The sequence below is a fragment of the Peromyscus eremicus genome, chromosome 7, assembly GCF_949786415.1.
Source record: "Peromyscus eremicus chromosome 7, PerEre_H2_v1, whole genome shotgun sequence".
NCBI classification, from domain to species: domain Eukaryota; kingdom Metazoa; phylum Chordata; class Mammalia; order Rodentia; family Cricetidae; genus Peromyscus; species Peromyscus eremicus.
Genome location: NC_081422.1, coordinates 17,896,989 through 17,914,910, shown reverse-complemented (window position 1 = coordinate 17,914,910; position 17,922 = coordinate 17,896,989). Strand labels below are relative to the sequence as shown.

Here is a 17,922-nt window from a genome sequence, read left to right as displayed (position 1 = left end):
ACTGCCACCTTTGTGAGCACTCCTCTGAAGCCAGAGATCTCAGCCCCTGGGTCCTCCTGGCAGGGGCCCACCCGCGGAGGCCTCGGGAGAGCAGGACAAGATCACTCAGGCTGGGCAGCAGCAGGGCTGCTGAGAAGCAGTCCCGAATGAGTGAGGTTCCGTGCCAGGCGGTGTCCAGCCGGGCTGGGAGCGGGCGCGGGGGAGGGGGGAAGGGGGGGCTGCTGAAGGCTGTGGGGGTGGGGAGGACTGGCTGTCACATCACAGGGGGTGGGTCACAGGCCACTCTGACAGCTGCTTCTGCCTCCACAGGCTGGACAATTTGCTCAACATGGCCTATGGAGTCAAAAGGTAACAGTGCTCCTGCCCCACTGTCCCCCCCCCCCCCCCCAGCAGCCCCTTTCCTTGACGGCCTCCTCTAACCCCTGCATGGCCCTTGTCCCGGGGACCACTGGGTAACTACCTCTGCCTGTGTCTAGGAGATGATAGCCTCACGTCCATGAGCAGGGCAGATGTCTAGAGAGTGCTGCAGCAGGTGGGGCATGGAGGGCTGCCTGTGGCTTTCAGACATTTGTTATCCTCTCAGCAAAAGTAGGATGATGCACTTGTGCCCCCAGCTCCCACATTAACCCTCTGAGAGTCACTAACGACTGTTATTTTGTGTGTTAGGAGTGGGACTCTGGGACTTCTGCATGCCAGGCGTGCACTGAGCCACGCCCCCAGGCCTTCATGGGGGATTCAAGGCAGGGGCTCTATAGCCAAGCCATTCCTGAGCCCATCCTTCAGCAGCCACCGTTGGCTCCCTTTCCCCCCACAGTCGCTCTAAACCTTGAAGGCACCCTAGCTTCATCCACATCCCTGCTCTTGGGAAAGTCTCCATGTTCTCTGTGTCACAAGCTGTTGGGAACATGTTGAATATCGAAAGCTGGGCTTGAGGCCAAGGATGTAGCATGGCTCAGGCAGACTTGCTCTCTCTTGGACATGAATTCGAGACAGAATACAGTGCTTGGTACATAATAAAAGGTGGCCATGTCTGAATACTGTCGCTGATGTTCATGTTCTCAGCCCCTCGGGCATGAGATGTGGGAGTGAGTCGGTGGTCAGGGCAGTGCAGGGGCAGCATTAGGTCATGTGATGGTGACCAGAAGAGGCCTGGAGGGAACCCGGCGGCAGGGACAGCTGGTGCAGAGGCTCAGAGGAGGGAGTGAGCTGAGTCCCACGTGGTCAAGGTTAAGGGGTTCAGACTTTCAGAGTCATCTCCCCAAGTGGAGTGATTTAATCCTGAGGGTGAGGAAGCCAGTGGGAATATGACTTTCTATCCTTTAATTAATTTAGTCAACAAGCAACCTACTAAGTGTTACCTGAGAGGTGAGACATCCAGAAAGCAACATCAGGAACATGATGGTGACATGAAACAGTTGTCCTCCTTACCCATCAGGGACACATCCCAAGACTCCTTGCGGATGCCCGACTCAGAGATTGACTTGTGAATAAGCACTGGACACTGAGTTACACACTCAGCCCTCTGTGTTTTTTTTTTTTTTAAGATTTATTTATTTATTATGTATACAGTGTTCTATCTGCATATATGGCTACAGGCCAGAAGAGGGCACCAGATCTCATTACAGATGGTTGTGAACCACTATGTGGTGCTGGGAATTGAACTCAGGACCTCTGGAAGAGCAGCCGGTGCTCTTAACCGCTGAGCCATCTCTCCAGCCCCCTCTGAGTTTCTTGACACAGGGTCTCATGTAGCACAGGCAGGTCGGCAATGCTGCCTGAGTTTGTCCTTGAACCCTGCTCCTTCTGCCCCTCCCTCCTGAACATGGGGTTGCAGGTATGTTCAGTTTGTCTTCTTACTTTGTATTTTGAGCTTGTGACTCTCCTGCCTCAGCATCCTAGAATGGCGAGCCTCATCACCAGGCCAGCTCCTTCTTCATAATTTCACAGATAGATTTGTTCTTTCCTTAGATATTAGTGACTTATTAGTGACCTCAGCATGTGATCCTCTCTTTTCCATATGTGAAGAACTTGCACCTTTTCCCTTAAAGAAAACGTTTTTATCAGTTTCTCTCAGGCATTTCTAAATAACCAGCATTAACCGTTAACCAATTAAAATAAGGGTTCCTTAACACAGAAACTATGATTTTACAGATTGCAACCCACAGATCCAGGGAGGCTACCTAGCAGGGGGACCCTAGGATGACTGTGGCTTATAAAAAGTTTCGGTTTTACCCAATTACTGGGCAAGCTTTAGTGAAACATTTCACTATTAGGATAAGAATTTGTACTGTATCAAGCTAATGAAAGAAAATGCTAACCATACTTTCAGGAGGGGAGGCTAAAATCTTTTAGATTATGGATTAGCCTATAGAAAAATGTCTGCCGTAAATCAAACAGTGAGGGGAAGATGAATAGGAATCTCACTTACACAACTTAAGTAAAACATAGCTCAATGAACAGATGAAGATAGGTTTCCTCTGTATCCCAGAATCTAATCAATATTTATATGTATAATTCAGCTATTATTTGGCTTAAAAGGGCTTATGGGAAATGTTATCATTTATACTATTTTCTACAGAGAAAATATTTTACTGTTTAAAATAACCCTGGACTTTTAAATTATAACCTGTTTTTATGTTTAAAAAAAAGAAACTATGATTTTAGACAGTCAGTCTGACAATAAGACAGCTAAGTAGCTAATAGGAGGGTAGCATATACTGCATGGACACACTGGCCAAACGTGACATCTCATCATGCTACTCAAAACAGTGTACAGTCTTTTCTCCTTACTTAACCTCTTCTTATTTCTTCCTCTTCTTCCTCCTCCTCTCCTCTCCTTTTTCTCTCCTTTATTCTCTTCTTCTAGACAGTCTTACTGTATAGCTGGCTGGCCTTGAACTCACAGAAATCTCCCTGTCTCTGCCTCTGGAGTGTTGGATGAAAGACATGTGCCACCACACAAGGATTTTTGCTTCTTTTTTGTTTGGTTTGGGGGTTTATTTTAAGATGGCATCCCACGTACCCCAGGCTGACTTCAAGCGTGAGGCATAGATGAAGAGGATACTGAACCTTCATCCTCCTGTCTCCACTGCCCTGGTGTAGGATGACACACAGGAGCCATCCATCATGCTTGGCTGTTTGTGAAGTAGGGGCAGGGACAGTGCAGTTTGGGGCTGGGGAGACGGCTCAGTGTGACACAGGCATAAGGACCTGACTTCAGATCTCCAGCATCCGTAAAAAACCCTGGTGGCAGTGGACATTTGTAACCCAGTGCTGGAGAGCCGAGACAGGAGGATCCGAGAGGGAGAGAGGCAGAGAGACAGAGAGACCGATTTAACAAGAAAGGCACTCTTGAGAATGGAAGTGTGTTAAAGCTGGGACAGACCCAAGAGTCAAAATGTTTGTTTTGAAACAAGTTGTTGCTCTGTGACCTCAGCCTTCCGAAAGCTACAATTATAGTCCTAAACCGCTTTACCATAGTCAGTGTGCAATTTAAAACTTCTGACTGTGGACTGACAAGATGGCTCAGAGGGTAAAGGGGCTTGCCACACAAGTCTGACCACCTGAGTTCAATCCCCAGAACCCACATAAAGGTGGAAGGAGAAAACCAACTCTACAGACTTGTCCTCTGACCCCCACATGTCATAGCATGTGTTCTCCCTCCCTACAACACACACACACAAAAATAAGAAGAAGAAGAAGAAGAAAAAGAAGAAGAAGAAGAAGAAGAAGAAGAAGAAGAAGAAGAAGAAGAAGAAGAAGAAGGAGAAATTCAATAAAATTATATCAAAAATTCTTGCCGGGCAGTGGTGGCACACGCCTTTAATCCTAGCACTAGGGAGGCAGAGGCAGGCGGATCTCTGTGAGTTCGAGGCTAGCCTGGTCTACAGAGGGAGTTCCAGAACAGCCAGGACTGTTCACAGAGAAACCCTGTCTCGAAAAAAAACAAAAACAAAAACAAAAAAACAACAAAAAAATTATTTATGGTTGTATACCTTCTAATCTTCATAGTTCAGAAGGCAGATTCAGGAAGATCACAAGTTAGAGGCTAGCCTAGGCTATGCAGTGAGGCCCAGTCTCAAAAAGCCAAAACATGGGCTAGAGCAATGACCCAGTAGCTAAGAGCACTTGTTGCTCTTGCAGAGGACCCAGGGTCAGTTTCCAGCACCCACATGGTGGCTCACAACCACCTGTAACTCCAGTTCCAGGGGTTCTGATGCCCTCCACTAGCTTCTGTAGGTACCAGATAGCCATGTGCTTCACAAACATACATGCAGGCAAGCACACATAAAAATGAAGTAAGTCCAAACTGAGCATGACACATGCCATAAATCCCAGCACTAGCGAAGATCTCTGAAGGCCAGCCTGGTCTACAGAGTTAGAGCTACGTAGAGGAGCCCTGCCTCGAAAAACTAAAAATATTTTTTTTTAAGGATTTATTTATTAATTATGTATACAGTGAGTGTTCAGCCTGTAGCCAGAAGAGGGCACCAGATCTCATTGTAGATGGTTGTGAGCCACCATGTGGTTGCTGGGAATTGAACTCAGGACCTTTGGAAGAACAACCAGTGCTCTTAACCGCTGAGCCATCTCTCCAGCCCCCTAAAAATATTTTTTAAAAAGCCCAAACAAACAAACAAAAACCCCCAAAAGCCAGTCAGTGAATTTTTGTAAATTTCTGTTTAATATGTTCAAACCAAAGGCAACTATAGGTAATTGAAACCAGAGAAAGAAAAATTTTGAGTCAGGGGGTGCTGCTTATGATTGGGATAGGAAAAAGACCAGAAAGGCAGATAGACGGGGCCACTTTATAGTGTCGGAGGAAGGTGCTAGACCTCTGGGCCCCGTAAAACACCCTGTGCTGCTCTTGCAGGGCCAGTGTTTACTCACACGGGGAGTCAAAATGGAGTCAGAGATGTCAGGGCAGATTAGTACCAGGACAGGGTTGGACCTGGGCCAAAACAGAGCCAGAGAAGAGCTAGGGGCTCAGTTGGTGCCTGTGCTGCATGTACAAAGTGCTGGGCTCCTTACCCAGCGCCGCCATGGAGGCTGAGGCAAGAACTGCAATTGAGTTCGAGGTCAGCAGGGGTGGGGTGCAGTCGGTCTGTCTGTCTCCCTCTGTTCTCTCTCTCTCTCTCTCTCTCTCTCTCTCTCTCTCTCTCTCTCTCTCTCTCACACACACACACACACACACACACACACACACACACACACACACCAGGGTTAGTTTTGAAGGGGTGGAGCCTGGGGATGCAGCTGAACTGGAAGAGCACTTCTGGGTGCACAAGCCTTGGGTTCCACCCCAGCACAGCGGAAGTCAGGTGTGCTGTGCAATGCCAGCATTTGGGAGGGAGAGACAGGAAGCGGAAGTTCAAGATCAGTAGGCAAAGAGGAACAAAAGCAAAACCAAGAAGCTACCCTTGGCTACATAGTGAGTTCAAAGCCAACTGGGCCACACAGAAAAGAAGTTGACTTAGAAGGTGTCACTACGGAAGGGTGAAGATCAACAGGGCTCAGGACCAGATAGGGTCAAAGGTCATGAGATCAGGATAAAGATGGTACTTTAGGACAGGGTCATAGGTGATATTTGGAGAGCTGTGGACAGTTTGCAGGTCAGGGGCTGGTGTCTCAGTGAGGTCAGAAACAGGTAATGGGGTCACAGCTAGGTTAGGACAGTATAGGGTTTTCCCAGTGGGGGTCTCGGAGGCATGCTGGGGATCAGGGCAGAGCCCGCGTGACCCCCAAAGTAGTCCCCTGTCGCTCATCGCCAGGTTTTCCCCAATCGCCATCGACGGCATGAGCGGCCTGGCCGGTGTGGGCCTGTCTGGAGGCGCTGCGGGCGCCGGCTGGTGCATCTTCGTGTACAACCTGTCCCCGGAAGCCGATGAGAGTGTGCTGTGGCAGCTTTTCGGACCCTTTGGGGCAGTCACCAATGTCAAGGTCATCCGAGATTTCACCACCAACAAGTGCAAAGGCTTCGGCTTTGTCACTATGACCAACTACGATGAGGCAGCCATGGCCATCGCCAGCCTGAACGGCTACCGCCTGGGTGAGCGTGTGCTGCAGGTGTCCTTCAAGACCAGCAAGCAACATAAGGCCTGAGAGGTCGCCGCCCTCCCTCCCCGGGCAGCAGAGAGAGAGAGAGAGAGAGAGAGAGAGAGAGAGAGAGGGAGAGAGAGAGAGGGAGAGAGAGAGAGAGAGAGAGCGTGACTGCAAGAGCAGGCAGACCCACACACCTGCAAAAAACACCACAGGGTGAGCATTGGGATGGGGAGGGTCTGCAGGGATGGGGGGACCCCCCACCCTGTCCTCCCTGCTTCCCCCACCCAGCTGGGGCCTGTTCACTCTCTCGTCTTGGTTTGGTTCATGGTGATGGCTTTTGTTTCTTTTTTTGGCTAAAAATAAAAAGAAGAAAGCAGAGAGGAGACCCCCCCATCCCACCTCCCCCTCACCACCCTGCATGGGTTGGCTCAGGGGACACAGCAGTGCCCCACCCAGGCCTCCCTTGCCCAGGCCTGTCCTATACCACAAGAAAGGGGAGGGAGCAGGTTTAAAAATCCCCAAAACAGCAAAAACGTGAAAGAGGGGTGTGGGCATCCCCATCCCCCGCCCCAGTCCCCTGGGCAGAAAACAGGGAGCAGGGTTGGGGCAGGGCAGGAAGCAGAAACAAAATGAAAAAAAAAAGGGGTGGGGTGGGGTGGGAGGGGAAGAAAATCTCTATTTTTGTAAAAAGGGAAAAAGACCTCGTGGAGAATTTTTACTGGGGATTCTTGAACTTGAAAAAAAAATCACAAAAAAAGACAAAAAAAAAAAAGAAACTATTTTGGCAAGTTATGTTTACCAACTAACTGGGGCAGAGGGCACAGGGAGCAGGGCTGAGGGGTTGGAAGTCCACAGGGCCGCCAGTACACACACACACACACACACACACACACACACAGCCACAGGAAGCCAGGAGGGACATACACTTGGACCTTGGAAACACAGATACACAACACACACAGAAACATTTCAGGATACATTCAGGAAGGTTGACCAAACCCACACCAGAGGACGCACGGACCTTGGGGCTGCATGGACACAGACATTGGCTGCTTGTCCACAAAACCACGTGATGTATACAAGCCACTGTGACAGATCCATTCGGATGTAGGAATCTGGACACAAGTTTCCAAAGAGAGCCTGGGATGTCACTGGGTTGGCGGAGTGCTTGTAGAGTGTAAAGAAGCCTGGGTTCACCCCCAGCACTGCATAAACCTGGTGTGGTGGTGCACAGTCCTCATTCATCCTAGCACTTGAGAGGCAGAGACAGAAGATCAGGTCAAGACTAGCCTTGGCTACATAGTGAGTATGAGGTCAGCCTGGGCTACATAAGACCCTGTCTCAAAACACAAAAACAAAAACAAATAGGTCACCTAGAAACATACAACACCTAGGGACATACACCCATGTTCACAGCACCCTACAGGCCCAGACAAGACGTTCCCACTGGAGACCCTGATCCAGGTACTTCCTCCAGCCAGGCTGTCCAGCCACTTCTCCCTGGGCCCCAATAAGCCCCAGCCCCAGGTTCTCTGCACAGACTCCTTAGCCCACCAGGGGCCTCCCTGCTGCCCACCACACAGGCGTACACACATGGCGTCCATGCATCCAAACACACAATACCTCGTTCCACTTTGGCATCACCGTGGGCTGGAGGGGGCTCCCACAACACAGGCCAAAGGACCCCGTGCCCCTGGGGCTCAGCCTCCCTGGGTCCAGGGGGAGGTCTGCAGTCTCCTCCCTCATCTAGGGCCAGTGTGCTCCCCACCGCAGCAAGCACCCAGCACCCCCCCCCAGATGCAGGGGTGGATGGGCCCAAGGTGTCCCCCACATTCCTTTCCATCCACGTGTCGCCCTCTTTTGATTGTTGGGTTTTTTCGTCTTTCCGGACTGTGGGGGAACCATGGATGCAGCCTTCATGAGCCCCAGCCCTGGCTTCTGACTGGATTTTGCATCCAAACCCCACACTTTGACTTTTTATTCTTTTATGCAAGTTCCAACAGAAGCCACAGGCTGGAGCCCCTGGGAGCCCCAAACCTTCAACCCACCCCTCAGTGGGCCCAGTCACACCCGAGAGTCGTGAAGCCCCGCCCACTGGTTCTAGTTGCTTTCTTCCGGTGTCCTCTGCGTTTGGTGTCTGGCCACGGTCCCATTTGAGCGTCCACCTCTCTCTCCCCACCCCTCCTGGTGTTGTTCTTAACCGTCTGTGGAGTTTCTGCTGCAAGGAACAAAAAGAAAAAAAAAATTAAAAAAAGACCAAAAAATAAAAAATGAAAAAAAAAAGGAAAAGAAAGAAAACTCAGAAGATGAAATATAGCAACAGGAAAGAAAGAAAAAAAAAAGACAAAAACACACACAAAGACGATTTAAAAAACAAAAAAAAGGAAAAAAAAAGATAAACTGTCACCAGTTAACTTTCTTGTACTTTTTTGCTGAATTTAGCTTCATGTAGTTTTAACTTATTGCTATGTTAACTATTTATTATCCTTGTTGGCCTGTTAAGGACCTTTGTGTATATTTCTGTTCCTCTCATTGCTTTGCAAGTTGAAGGAAGATGTCCCTTTTCTTTCAGTTTTGCTGAGATGTGGTTATGCCTAATTTATTTATAAAAAGGGGAAGTGGAGTCATTAAAGTAATAATTATTAATAACAGTAATGGTAGCGGAGTGCCCCCCAGGGGTGCCGTGGGCTCCGAGGGGTGGGGTCCCCACAGCTGTCGGTGCCCAGGGCCTCTCAACGGGATTGTTTTGCTATTGTCTTGAGAAGTTTTTTGTCTATTAGCTGGTGAACTCTAGCTTGCTCACGATACACCAAACCTATTTATTCTGGTGGTTTCTAAGTCTGCCCAATCCTCCCCCTCCCTGCCAGCAGGACAGGGACTCCCCGCCTTCAGGAGGGTCCGACCCCTTCTTTCCCTGCTGTTTCTGGGGTCTCCCCCTGCCCTCCGCACATGCTGGAGGCATCCGAGCAATAAGGGCTGGGTTTGTCCCCCACCCTGGGGGGAGGGCGGGCTCTGAAGAGGGGGCTCCTCCCCCCACCCCCTCCCACCAAGGCCTAGGTCCCTGCTGCCCCCAAGACTGGGAGGAGGGGGACTTTTTTCTAAGACACAAGCTTAGCCCAGCCAGGCCCCCTCCCTGGAGGCCAGTCCCCCAAGAGGGCCAGGCCAAGGGCTCCCAGGGAGAGGGGCCCTTGGGTCTTCCAAAGTCCCTGGGGGCCAGGGGCAGGGCCAGTAGGGAGGGGGCTCAGCCCCTCCAACCCTTCCTTCATCCTGTTTATTGGGAAAGTTTCAAACCATGACAGAGTCCATGTTGGAGGTGATATAAAGAACTGTAGAAAAAAAAACAAAAAAAAAAAAACAAACCTCAACCCAAACCCACGAACACTTCAAGTTGCATTTAGACTATTTATTACTGAGATTCCAGGCCTGGCCGCGGTAACTGACTTTTACATGGAATTGTTTAATTATTTGTACTTTTCATGCCAGAAAATAAAAAGTTCAGAATCTTAAGTCTCAGGTGATTTGTGTACCCCTGTAGGCAGGGGTGGTGGGAGGGAAACCCAGGAAGGACACCATCCCCCTGGGCTGGGGTCTCTAAAGATGGCAGGCGGATCTCAATAGGCCTCCATAGCCTACAGTCCACCAATCACCAGGCGCTGGGTGGCTTGACCGTCGGTCAGCCCGCAGGGCCGGCTGCGAGGCTCTGCACACAGCTGCTTCCCGAGTGCCAATTCCGTAGCTGGGACAGGAGTCCTGTCCCCATGGCAGGAGGCCTGCAGCAGGAGCTTGGGGCTGCGGGCACTGCCGTCAGGAAGCAGATGGCCGCGGGGGTTAGGGTACTGGCCACCATGCCTGACTTCAGCTCCCTCCCTGGGACTACAGCCAGAGGTCTGTCTCCTAGGCAGCTCTAGATCCTGTCAAGTTTGACAGCAGTAACCAGCACACTCCACATTTGCTGTCTGCTCACACTTGTCCTGTTCTACACCCCGAAATGAAGGTGACCTAGCCAGGCATACTGGCCCATGCTTTGGGAGCCTGAGGCAGGAGATACTCTGAGGCTAGCCTGAGCTACATAGACCAACAGGGAAGAAACAGCACACACAACACACAGAGCCGATGTGGGCGAGTCACATTTATTGTTCTGAGGTCACATGTCAAGTCATCCACTCATCTCCCAACAGCTGGGGAGGCAGGGGTGAGGTGGGCAGGGAATAACTCCCACCCAGAAATCCAAGGAGAGTGAGCTCCTTAATCCATCTCTGGAGGCCGCTGGGGCCTCAGGAATACAGATGGCTTGGCTAGCCTGGGCCAGAAGTCGGGCTTAGAGCCCCATGGGGTTCCTGCTACCAAGAGGATGGCCAGGAACCCCGGGGTGGGCAGGCCTTGGTCCACAGACTGCAGGATCAGTAGACTGGTTTCAGGCCTCGAGGTCCTAGGATGGAAGCCAGAATTAGAAAAGACGGAGGGGCTGGGACATGGGTCAGTGCAAAAGCAAACATGGAGGGAGCCCTGGATCCCACCCCAGCACCGGAAAATTACAAATTATTTTTGAAAGATGTGGCTGAGCTGGCGGACTGTTTGCCTAGCACAGGAAGCCCTGGGTTCAGTCATCAGTACCTCGTACAGGGGGCGTGGTGGGTCCCAGTGGAGGCGGGTGGCCCAGCGGAGGCGGGACTGACAAACTTTCAAGGCCAGTCTGGACTATCTGACAAAACTGTCTTTGTTTTTGATACAGGGTTTCTCTGTGCAGCCCAGGCTGGCCTCAAACTCACAGAGATCCGCCTGCCTCTGCCCTCGAGTGTTGGGATTAAAGGCGTGCGCTGCCACCACCTGGCAATAAAACTGTCCTAAGAAACACTTGGAAGGCAGAGATAGGCAGATCTGTGAATTTGAGGCCAGCCTGGTCTAGGGCTATGTAGAGATCCTGTGTCAAACCCCGCTCCCGGCCCCCCCCCCCCCAACCTGTCTAAGAAAACATGGGCCTGCCAAGGTAAGGGTAAGGTGCTGGCCTAAGTTCTGTGCCTGCGGCCCATGTGGTACAGAAGAAAACCAACCTCCAAGCTGTCCTCTGACCGCACGCACGCACGCACGCACGCACGCACGCACGCACGCACGCACATGGTTTACGCCTTTCATCCCAGCACTTGGAAGGCAGAGGCAGGTGGATCACTGAGTTCAAGGCCAGTCTGGTCTACCTAGTAAGTTCCAGGACAGCCAAGACTACACAGTGAGACCCTGTCTCACAGACAATAAATAAATATTAAGATATAAAGTCAGGGGCACAGGTTAGGAGGGTAGCAAGGCCGCACGCTGTAACGGAGACCTGCCTCCTCACCAGGCTACAGCTCATCATGGTCTCCATCAGTGGGCGCTTCTGGTGGCGGTTCTGGGCAGGCTGCGGGTGTCATCAGCTCCATGAGGTACTCACAGCGACTAGGCTCCGTGGTACTGGTCACCACAGTCTCTTTGCCACACAGCAGGCGCACCTGGGGATGGGAACAGAGCAGGAGCGGGGCTGGGCTGGGCTGGTCCAGGCCTGGGTCCCCACAGCCCCAGGCCAGACACTTACTGTGGTGGAGCGGTTGGGGCCCTGCCAGCAGCCGGTGCCCTGCTCGTACTTCATGGCACTGAACTTGTCGTGATCGGGGCCAGCCCATGAGCCCCACGTGCTATGGGAGAGAGCAGGGGTGCTGAGCACTTGGCCAGTGGGTGCTGGGGGCAGGGTAAAGACAACAAACCTCAGCCCACTCACCCAAGGTTGGTCGGGGAGCCCCCATGTTTGGGTTTCTGGGAGACCAGTTTGAAGGGGCAAAGCCGATAGATGTACCTAAGGGCAGGGAGAAGAGCTGAGTGACAGAAGACGGGGACCCTAGGCTGACCTCAAACATTCTGAAGTAACTGAGGTTGGCCCTGAACTTATGACCCTCCTTGCACCCCTCAAACATGTACCACTATGCTCAGTTTCATGAGGTGACAGAACCCAGACTCAACTTGAGGTCCTCCTGCCTCAGCCCCCCAGTGATGAGATCAGAGATATGAACCCTAACTTCTTGTTTGCCCAGTACCCTCCCTTGCATCCCCCCCCCCCTCCCGCAGTGCCAGGATGTACTCGTTGGTGGTGAGCTCGTAGCACTGGCTGTAGAGATATGCGAACTCCCCATGGGGACCGAAGTCAAAGGAGATCTCTTGTTCCAAACTCCTGGAAAAGCAGGTCCAATGGTGAAGGGTGCGAGGGCCCAGGGGAAGGGGTGTGGACATGACAGCCCCACACAGCAGGGCCCAGGGGAAGGGGTGTGGACATGACAGCCCCACACAGCAGGGCCCAGGGGAAGGAGTGTGGTGGACATGGGAGCCCCACACAGCAGGGCCCAGGGGAAGGAGTGTGGACCCGGGAGCCCCACACAGCAGGGTCCAGGGGAAGGAGTGTGGACATGGGAGCCCCACACAGCAGGGCCCAGGGGAAGGAGTGTGGACATGACAGCCCCACACAGCAGGGCCCAGGGGAAGGGGTGTGGACATGACAGCCCCACACAGCAGGGCCCAGGGGAAGGAGTGTGGACCCGGGAGCCCCACACAGCAGGGTCCAGGGGAAGGAGTGTGGACATGGGAGCCCCACACAGCAGGGCCCAGGGGAAGGAGTGTGGACCCGGGAGCCCCACACAGCAGGGCCCAGGGGAAGGAGTGTGGACCCGGGAGCCCCACACAGCAGGGCCCAGGGGAAGGAGTGTGGACCCGGGAGCCCCACACAGCAGGGCCCAGGGGAAGGAGTGTGGACCCGGGAGCCCCACACAGCAGGGCCCAGGGGAAGGAGTGTGGACCCGGGAGCCCCACACAGCAGGGCCCAGGGGAAGGAGTGTGGACCCGGGAGCCCCACACAGCAGGGCCCAGCTGCATGGTGGGCAGACACAGGCTGTGCTTGGGGCCTTGCAAGAGCCAGGCTGGCACCTCGTCCGAGGGGAGCTGGTAGTACACTGTAAGTGGGCAGGAGGCAGCCTTGGTCCCCATACCTGATGGAATCCTCCATCTCTTTCAAGGACCGCTCAGCTTCCTCAAACTTATTCCGGGCCTCCTGTGCAGCTGAGGGGTGGGAGATCAGGGGGCCCCAGTTCCACGAGAGAAGACACAGAACGGGGCCCCACGGCGAATGTTACAGCTGCCTCTTATGCTCTGGGGTTTGTCCCCGACAACGATGGCCCTCTAGGCCTGACCAGCTGCAGAGTGAGTCTCCTCTGCTGCCTGGCTCTCTAGAGTGCAGGGCCAGGGCTCCTGGGGCCCAGCTGGTTCCTGGCCTGTTATGCGTGTTACAAACAAGTACAACCCATGAGGAGGGAAGACTCTTGGGGATAGGTACAGCAATTCCCAAGCAACCTGGGCATTGCAGGGCCAGGGAGCACCTCCATGTAAGGGCAGACCTGCTCGTGGTAGGTGGGGCCTGGTTGTCGGACAGGGAAGCTGGACCCCTTCCCAGCAGGTCCCCACTCACCATCAATGACAGCCTGCGTCTCCTCATCGTAGGGTGGCATCTTTTCATCCTCAGTGGGGCTGGCAGGCTGTGGGGGCTGGAGAGGGGCTGGAGCCTCCTGGGGAGAGGGCAGGGCCCAGTCAGCAGGCAGTCCCTCCCACCCATCTGCCCACCATTCTCCCAACACACACCTTGGGTTTCTCCCCCTGCACCTCCTCTTCTTCCTCCTCCTCCTCCTCCTCCTCTTCTTCCTCCTCCTCCTCCTCCTCTGTGGGCAACACTGGCGGCTGCTCCTCTTGGGGCTCAATTACATCCGGAGCAGAAGGGGCAGGCATCTCAGTGGGCAGCACCTGGCAGACCCGGGATTGTGGAGGCCAATGCTGAGGACTTGGGGAGCAACCTCATCTCAAGGCTGGGGAACACTGGTTCACACATCTTGGCCTCCATGGCGGACCAGGTGCCAGCCCAGGAGATATTTTTGTGAGGGGTTGGGGGGCAGGACCACCTCCCCTCCTTTCCCCACAGACCTCAGAGCGGTACTTGTCCCTGATGCCGGCCCAGACACGGTCATAGAAGGAGGCAGTGTCAGTCTGTGTGTCCCCACTGAGAAGGGCCTGTGTGCATTGGAGTGGGGTCAGGGTTAGGCCGTCAGAAGCCCACCCACCCTGCCCCAGGCACTCACAACTAGGGACCAGGCCATAGCAAATGGGCCAGGTACTATGACCAGGAGGGAGAGCAGAGGCCTGAAGGAGGTCCAGGGGTTGGGAAGGAAGGGGCCATCAGGACTAGGCACAGATGTACAGAGGCATGGTGCCAGAGTGTGCCACACCCTAAGCAACGGTGCAGAAGGGGCGGGAAGGACCCAGTTTGCAGTAGAGAGGGTAGAGGGGCAGAGCCAGGATGGCAGGTAGAAAAAGAGCTGGCGGCCTCGGGACAGCATGTACAGGACTCCTACTCTGAGGCAGCGAGCAGAGGTAAGTGGGGTGGACAAGCATGGGAACAGGCTCCATGCGCCCTGGTACTCATCCAGGGTCCTACCAGGCGGCCGGCAACTTATGGTCTCACACTGACAGGAACGGCCTCACCTCAGGCCAGTGGGGAGCTCTCCACCAGAGCTGGCCTACCTTGACCCCTCTCACCCTCAATTCACTCCAGGCCAAGGCTAGGCTGGGGTACCTGGGCCTCCTCTTCGGACAGCACTGCATCCCCATCTGTGTCTAGCTCCGGGTGAGTCTGTAGCTCAGCCACCGAAACCCTGAGGGGCAGAGACAAGGAAGGGCGAGGCTGGGACCGCTACATGTGAGTGTGAGGGCTGGGGTGAGAGCAGCAGGCCCAGTCACTTCCCACTCGACTCCAGGCAGAGTTGGAGGATTCACACCTGCACCCCATGTCCCCAAACCCTCCTCCTGACCCACCAGCTTCCATCCGCTTCGGCCCCACGTGCCGACACCTCAAAACCGCCCCATGCCCAGTGGCAGTGACAGCTCTCACCTGCCATCCCATGGCTCGAGGCTCAGACAGGAAGACTGTAAATCTGAGACCAGCCTGGCTCCTTGATGAGTTCAAGGCCAGGTGAGTTAGACGGGGACCAGGGGCTCAATGGGCAGCGCAGTCACACTTACACCCCATCCTTGTTGTCATCCAGTTCCTGGAAGGCACTGGCCGCCAGCTCCTGTTCCCGCCGGGCCTTGGCAGCAGCTTGCTGCTCTGCGGAGGGGGGCATCCTGTCATGCTGTGCCACAAGGGGTCAAATCCAAACACCCCCCAAACCTGCCCTCACCACACACGGAGTCCCACCGTGAGAGCAGTCTTACACTGAGCGAGGGTTTAACAAGGGTCTGTGTCCTCTGGGAGGGAGGACGGATTCAGGACAAGATAAATATGTGCAGGGAGCACCGAGATGGTTCAGCAGGCTTTCCGCCAAGCCTGACAACCTGAGTTCAGTCCCTGAGCCCCACATGATGGAACTGTGATGTACTGACCCTGCAGGCACACACATTCCCAGCCCCGAGGAACAGGTGAAGCCTAAGAGTTGGGGCGCTGGGAAAAAGGCGAGTGGGGGCCTGGGCTGTGAAAGATGGGACAACAGAATCTGCAGGGGTGTCCGGAGCCCCTGCAGGGGACAGACGCCAAGAGCTCTATGCGGGTGTCCAGAGTGCAGCTGGCAGAACAGCAGTGTCTTCCCTCACAGTGACCAGCACTACTTCTCTCTGCTCAGAGCCCTCCAGGCCCTGCAAGGCCCTGATCTGGGGCAGCAGGAGCCCTGCCCTCACCCTCCCTTCCCATCATTCGTCACCTAGTTACCTGGCCTTTTCTTTCTTGACTAGGAGACTACCGTACCTCAGGCTGCCAACTCAGTATGAAACCAAGGCTGGTCTTGTTTTTGTTTATTTATTTATTGGGTTTTTTTTGAGACAGGGTCTCACTAGGTAGCTCTGGCTGTTGACCAGGTTGGCCTCGAACTCAGAGATCCAACTGCCTCTGTGCTGGGATTAATCCCACCAGAGTGCTGGGATTAAAGGCATATACCACTTGGCTGGACTTGAATTCTTAATCCATCTCCTAAGGTCTGGAACAATAGTCCCCCAAGGCCTGGCTCCTTCTTCTTTTTTTCTTTAAATTTATTCATGTACTTTATGTAATTTGCATGTATACCTGCATGACTGAAGAGAGCATCAGAGAGCAGAGGGAACCAGATCTCATTACAGATGGCTGTGAGCCATCATGTGGTGCCGGGAATTGAACCCAGGACCTCTGGAAGAGCAGCCAGTGCTCTTAACTGCTGAGCCATCTCTCCAGCCCCCTTCTTTATATTTTATTTCATTTATTAGAGACAGGGTCTCACTCTGTAGGCCAAGTTTGTCTGGTATTTGTAATCCTCCTGCCTAAACCTCCCAAGAGCTGGGATGACAGGTGTTGTGACCAATGGGACAAGTAGAACCAGTCAAAGGTCAAGGTGGGGGTGACTGACCAACAGGAGGATGGCATCTCCTCAGATAGGTGAGGTCAGGAAACACAGCACGCATCTAAACTCACACCCTGTGTAGGCTGAAGGCTTAGCACAGTGGTAGAGCCTGGCCTAGAACCCCCAGCGAGGGGCTGGGGTGACACCAGGAGAGCAAGGGCTGGCCAAGCATGTGGAAGGCCTGGGGAAGTGAGCTGCACATGGCTGAGAGGTCAAAGGTCTTTAACTTGGGTTTGAGATTCCCAGAGGGAAGGTTCTAGGCACCAGACAAAATGAAAACACACGTATCTGTAGAAAAGGATCATGCATCCAAGGCTACATATCATTCCTATAGTTTCTACACTTGATGGCCAATACAAAGTTAACTAGGCACACAAAGAAATGAGCAATCATGATAATTAAGAAAAAAAAGAGTCCAGAACATGGTGGGGTACACCTTTAAATAAAATTCCAGCACTTGAGAGGCAGAGGCAGGTAGACCTCTGAGTTCCAGACCATGTCTCAAAACATACCAACAAACAAAAACCAGCAAACTACTCAAAACATAAATAACCCAGGCATAGTAGTACATGCCTGTAATCCGCGCATCCAGCACACAGACAGGAGAATTAGGAGTTCTAGTCTTCCTCGTCTACACAGGAAATTAAGGCAGCCTGGGCCACATGAGACCCTGCCTCAACAACAAAGATGGGATGGGGTGGGGCTCAGCGGTAGAGCACTCGGCTAGCACCAGGCGCAGAGAACCCCACAACAGAACTCCTCAGGAATTGGAGCTCCTCTCTGGGCAGAGCTGAAGCGCCACCCCACAGCATACCTTCCCACAGCTTCCGGTGCTGGTCTTTGGCTTCCTTCTCTGGCTTCTCCGCTTCTTCCTTCACAGTCCGCAGCATCTCTACCTGGTCTTCCAGAGACTTCTTTCCAGCCTGAAGCTCAAGCAGCTTACTCTGGAGGGAGAGTGGAAGGAAAGATGCCAGCTCTGTTTCAGCTTGGTCCTCTCTTTGTGTGTGCCTCTGTTACCCAAGACTTTTCCAAAACACCCGCATCACAGGACACACAACCACATCACAGGACACACACCCGCATCACAGGACACACACCCGCATCACAGGACACACAACCACATCACAGAACACACACCCGCATCACAGAACACACACCCGCATCACAGGACACCCCCACATCACAGTACACACACCCGCATCACAGAACACACACCTGCATCACAGGACACATATCCGCATCACAGGACACACACCCGCACCACAGAACACACATATCACAGAACACACACCCACATCACAGAACACACACCCGCACCACAGGACACACAGGACACACACCCGCACCACAGGGTATCCCCACTCTATTCTAGTTCCCTGTGGCTCTTTGGAGCCCAGAAGCTTCATACAGCCCATGACATCCTGTATGACATTAGGCCTCTTCCCCAGTCCCACCT

At 53.3% G+C, this 17,922-nt stretch overlaps 2 protein-coding genes across 2 annotated transcripts in view; one reads left to right on the top strand and one right to left on the bottom strand.

Annotated features, from left to right (window-relative positions):
* The window catches only part of Elavl3 (ELAV like RNA binding protein 3), a 30,697-nt gene extending 24,019 nt beyond the window's left edge, over positions 1–6,678 (top strand). Inside the window, exons 6-7 of the mRNA XM_059267241.1 lie at positions 310–348; positions 5,751–6,678. Coding sequence (XP_059123224.1) covers positions 310–348; positions 5,751–6,102 — 391 coding nt within the window. The 3' untranslated portion in view covers positions 6,103–6,678. The remainder of the gene's footprint in view (positions 1–309; positions 349–5,750) is intronic.
* A 3,478-nt stretch (positions 6,679–10,156) lies between these two features.
* The window catches only part of Prkcsh (protein kinase C substrate 80K-H), a 14,258-nt gene continuing 6,492 nt past the window's right edge, over positions 10,157–17,922 (bottom strand). The window contains exons 7-18 of the mRNA XM_059267490.1: positions 17,281–17,410; positions 15,124–15,208; positions 14,678–14,756; positions 14,029–14,115; positions 13,693–13,851; positions 13,523–13,619; positions 13,047–13,116; positions 12,149–12,238; positions 11,792–11,866; positions 11,609–11,708; positions 11,375–11,525; positions 10,157–10,471 (exon numbers count right to left, since the gene is read on the bottom strand). Coding sequence (XP_059123473.1) covers positions 11,379–11,525; positions 11,609–11,708; positions 11,792–11,866; positions 12,149–12,238; positions 13,047–13,116; positions 13,523–13,619; positions 13,693–13,851; positions 14,029–14,115; positions 14,678–14,756; positions 15,124–15,208; positions 17,281–17,410 — 1,119 coding nt within the window. The 3' untranslated portion in view covers positions 10,157–10,471; positions 11,375–11,378. The remainder of the gene's footprint in view (positions 10,472–11,374; positions 11,526–11,608; positions 11,709–11,791; positions 11,867–12,148; positions 12,239–13,046; positions 13,117–13,522; positions 13,620–13,692; positions 13,852–14,028; positions 14,116–14,677; positions 14,757–15,123; positions 15,209–17,280; positions 17,411–17,922) is intronic.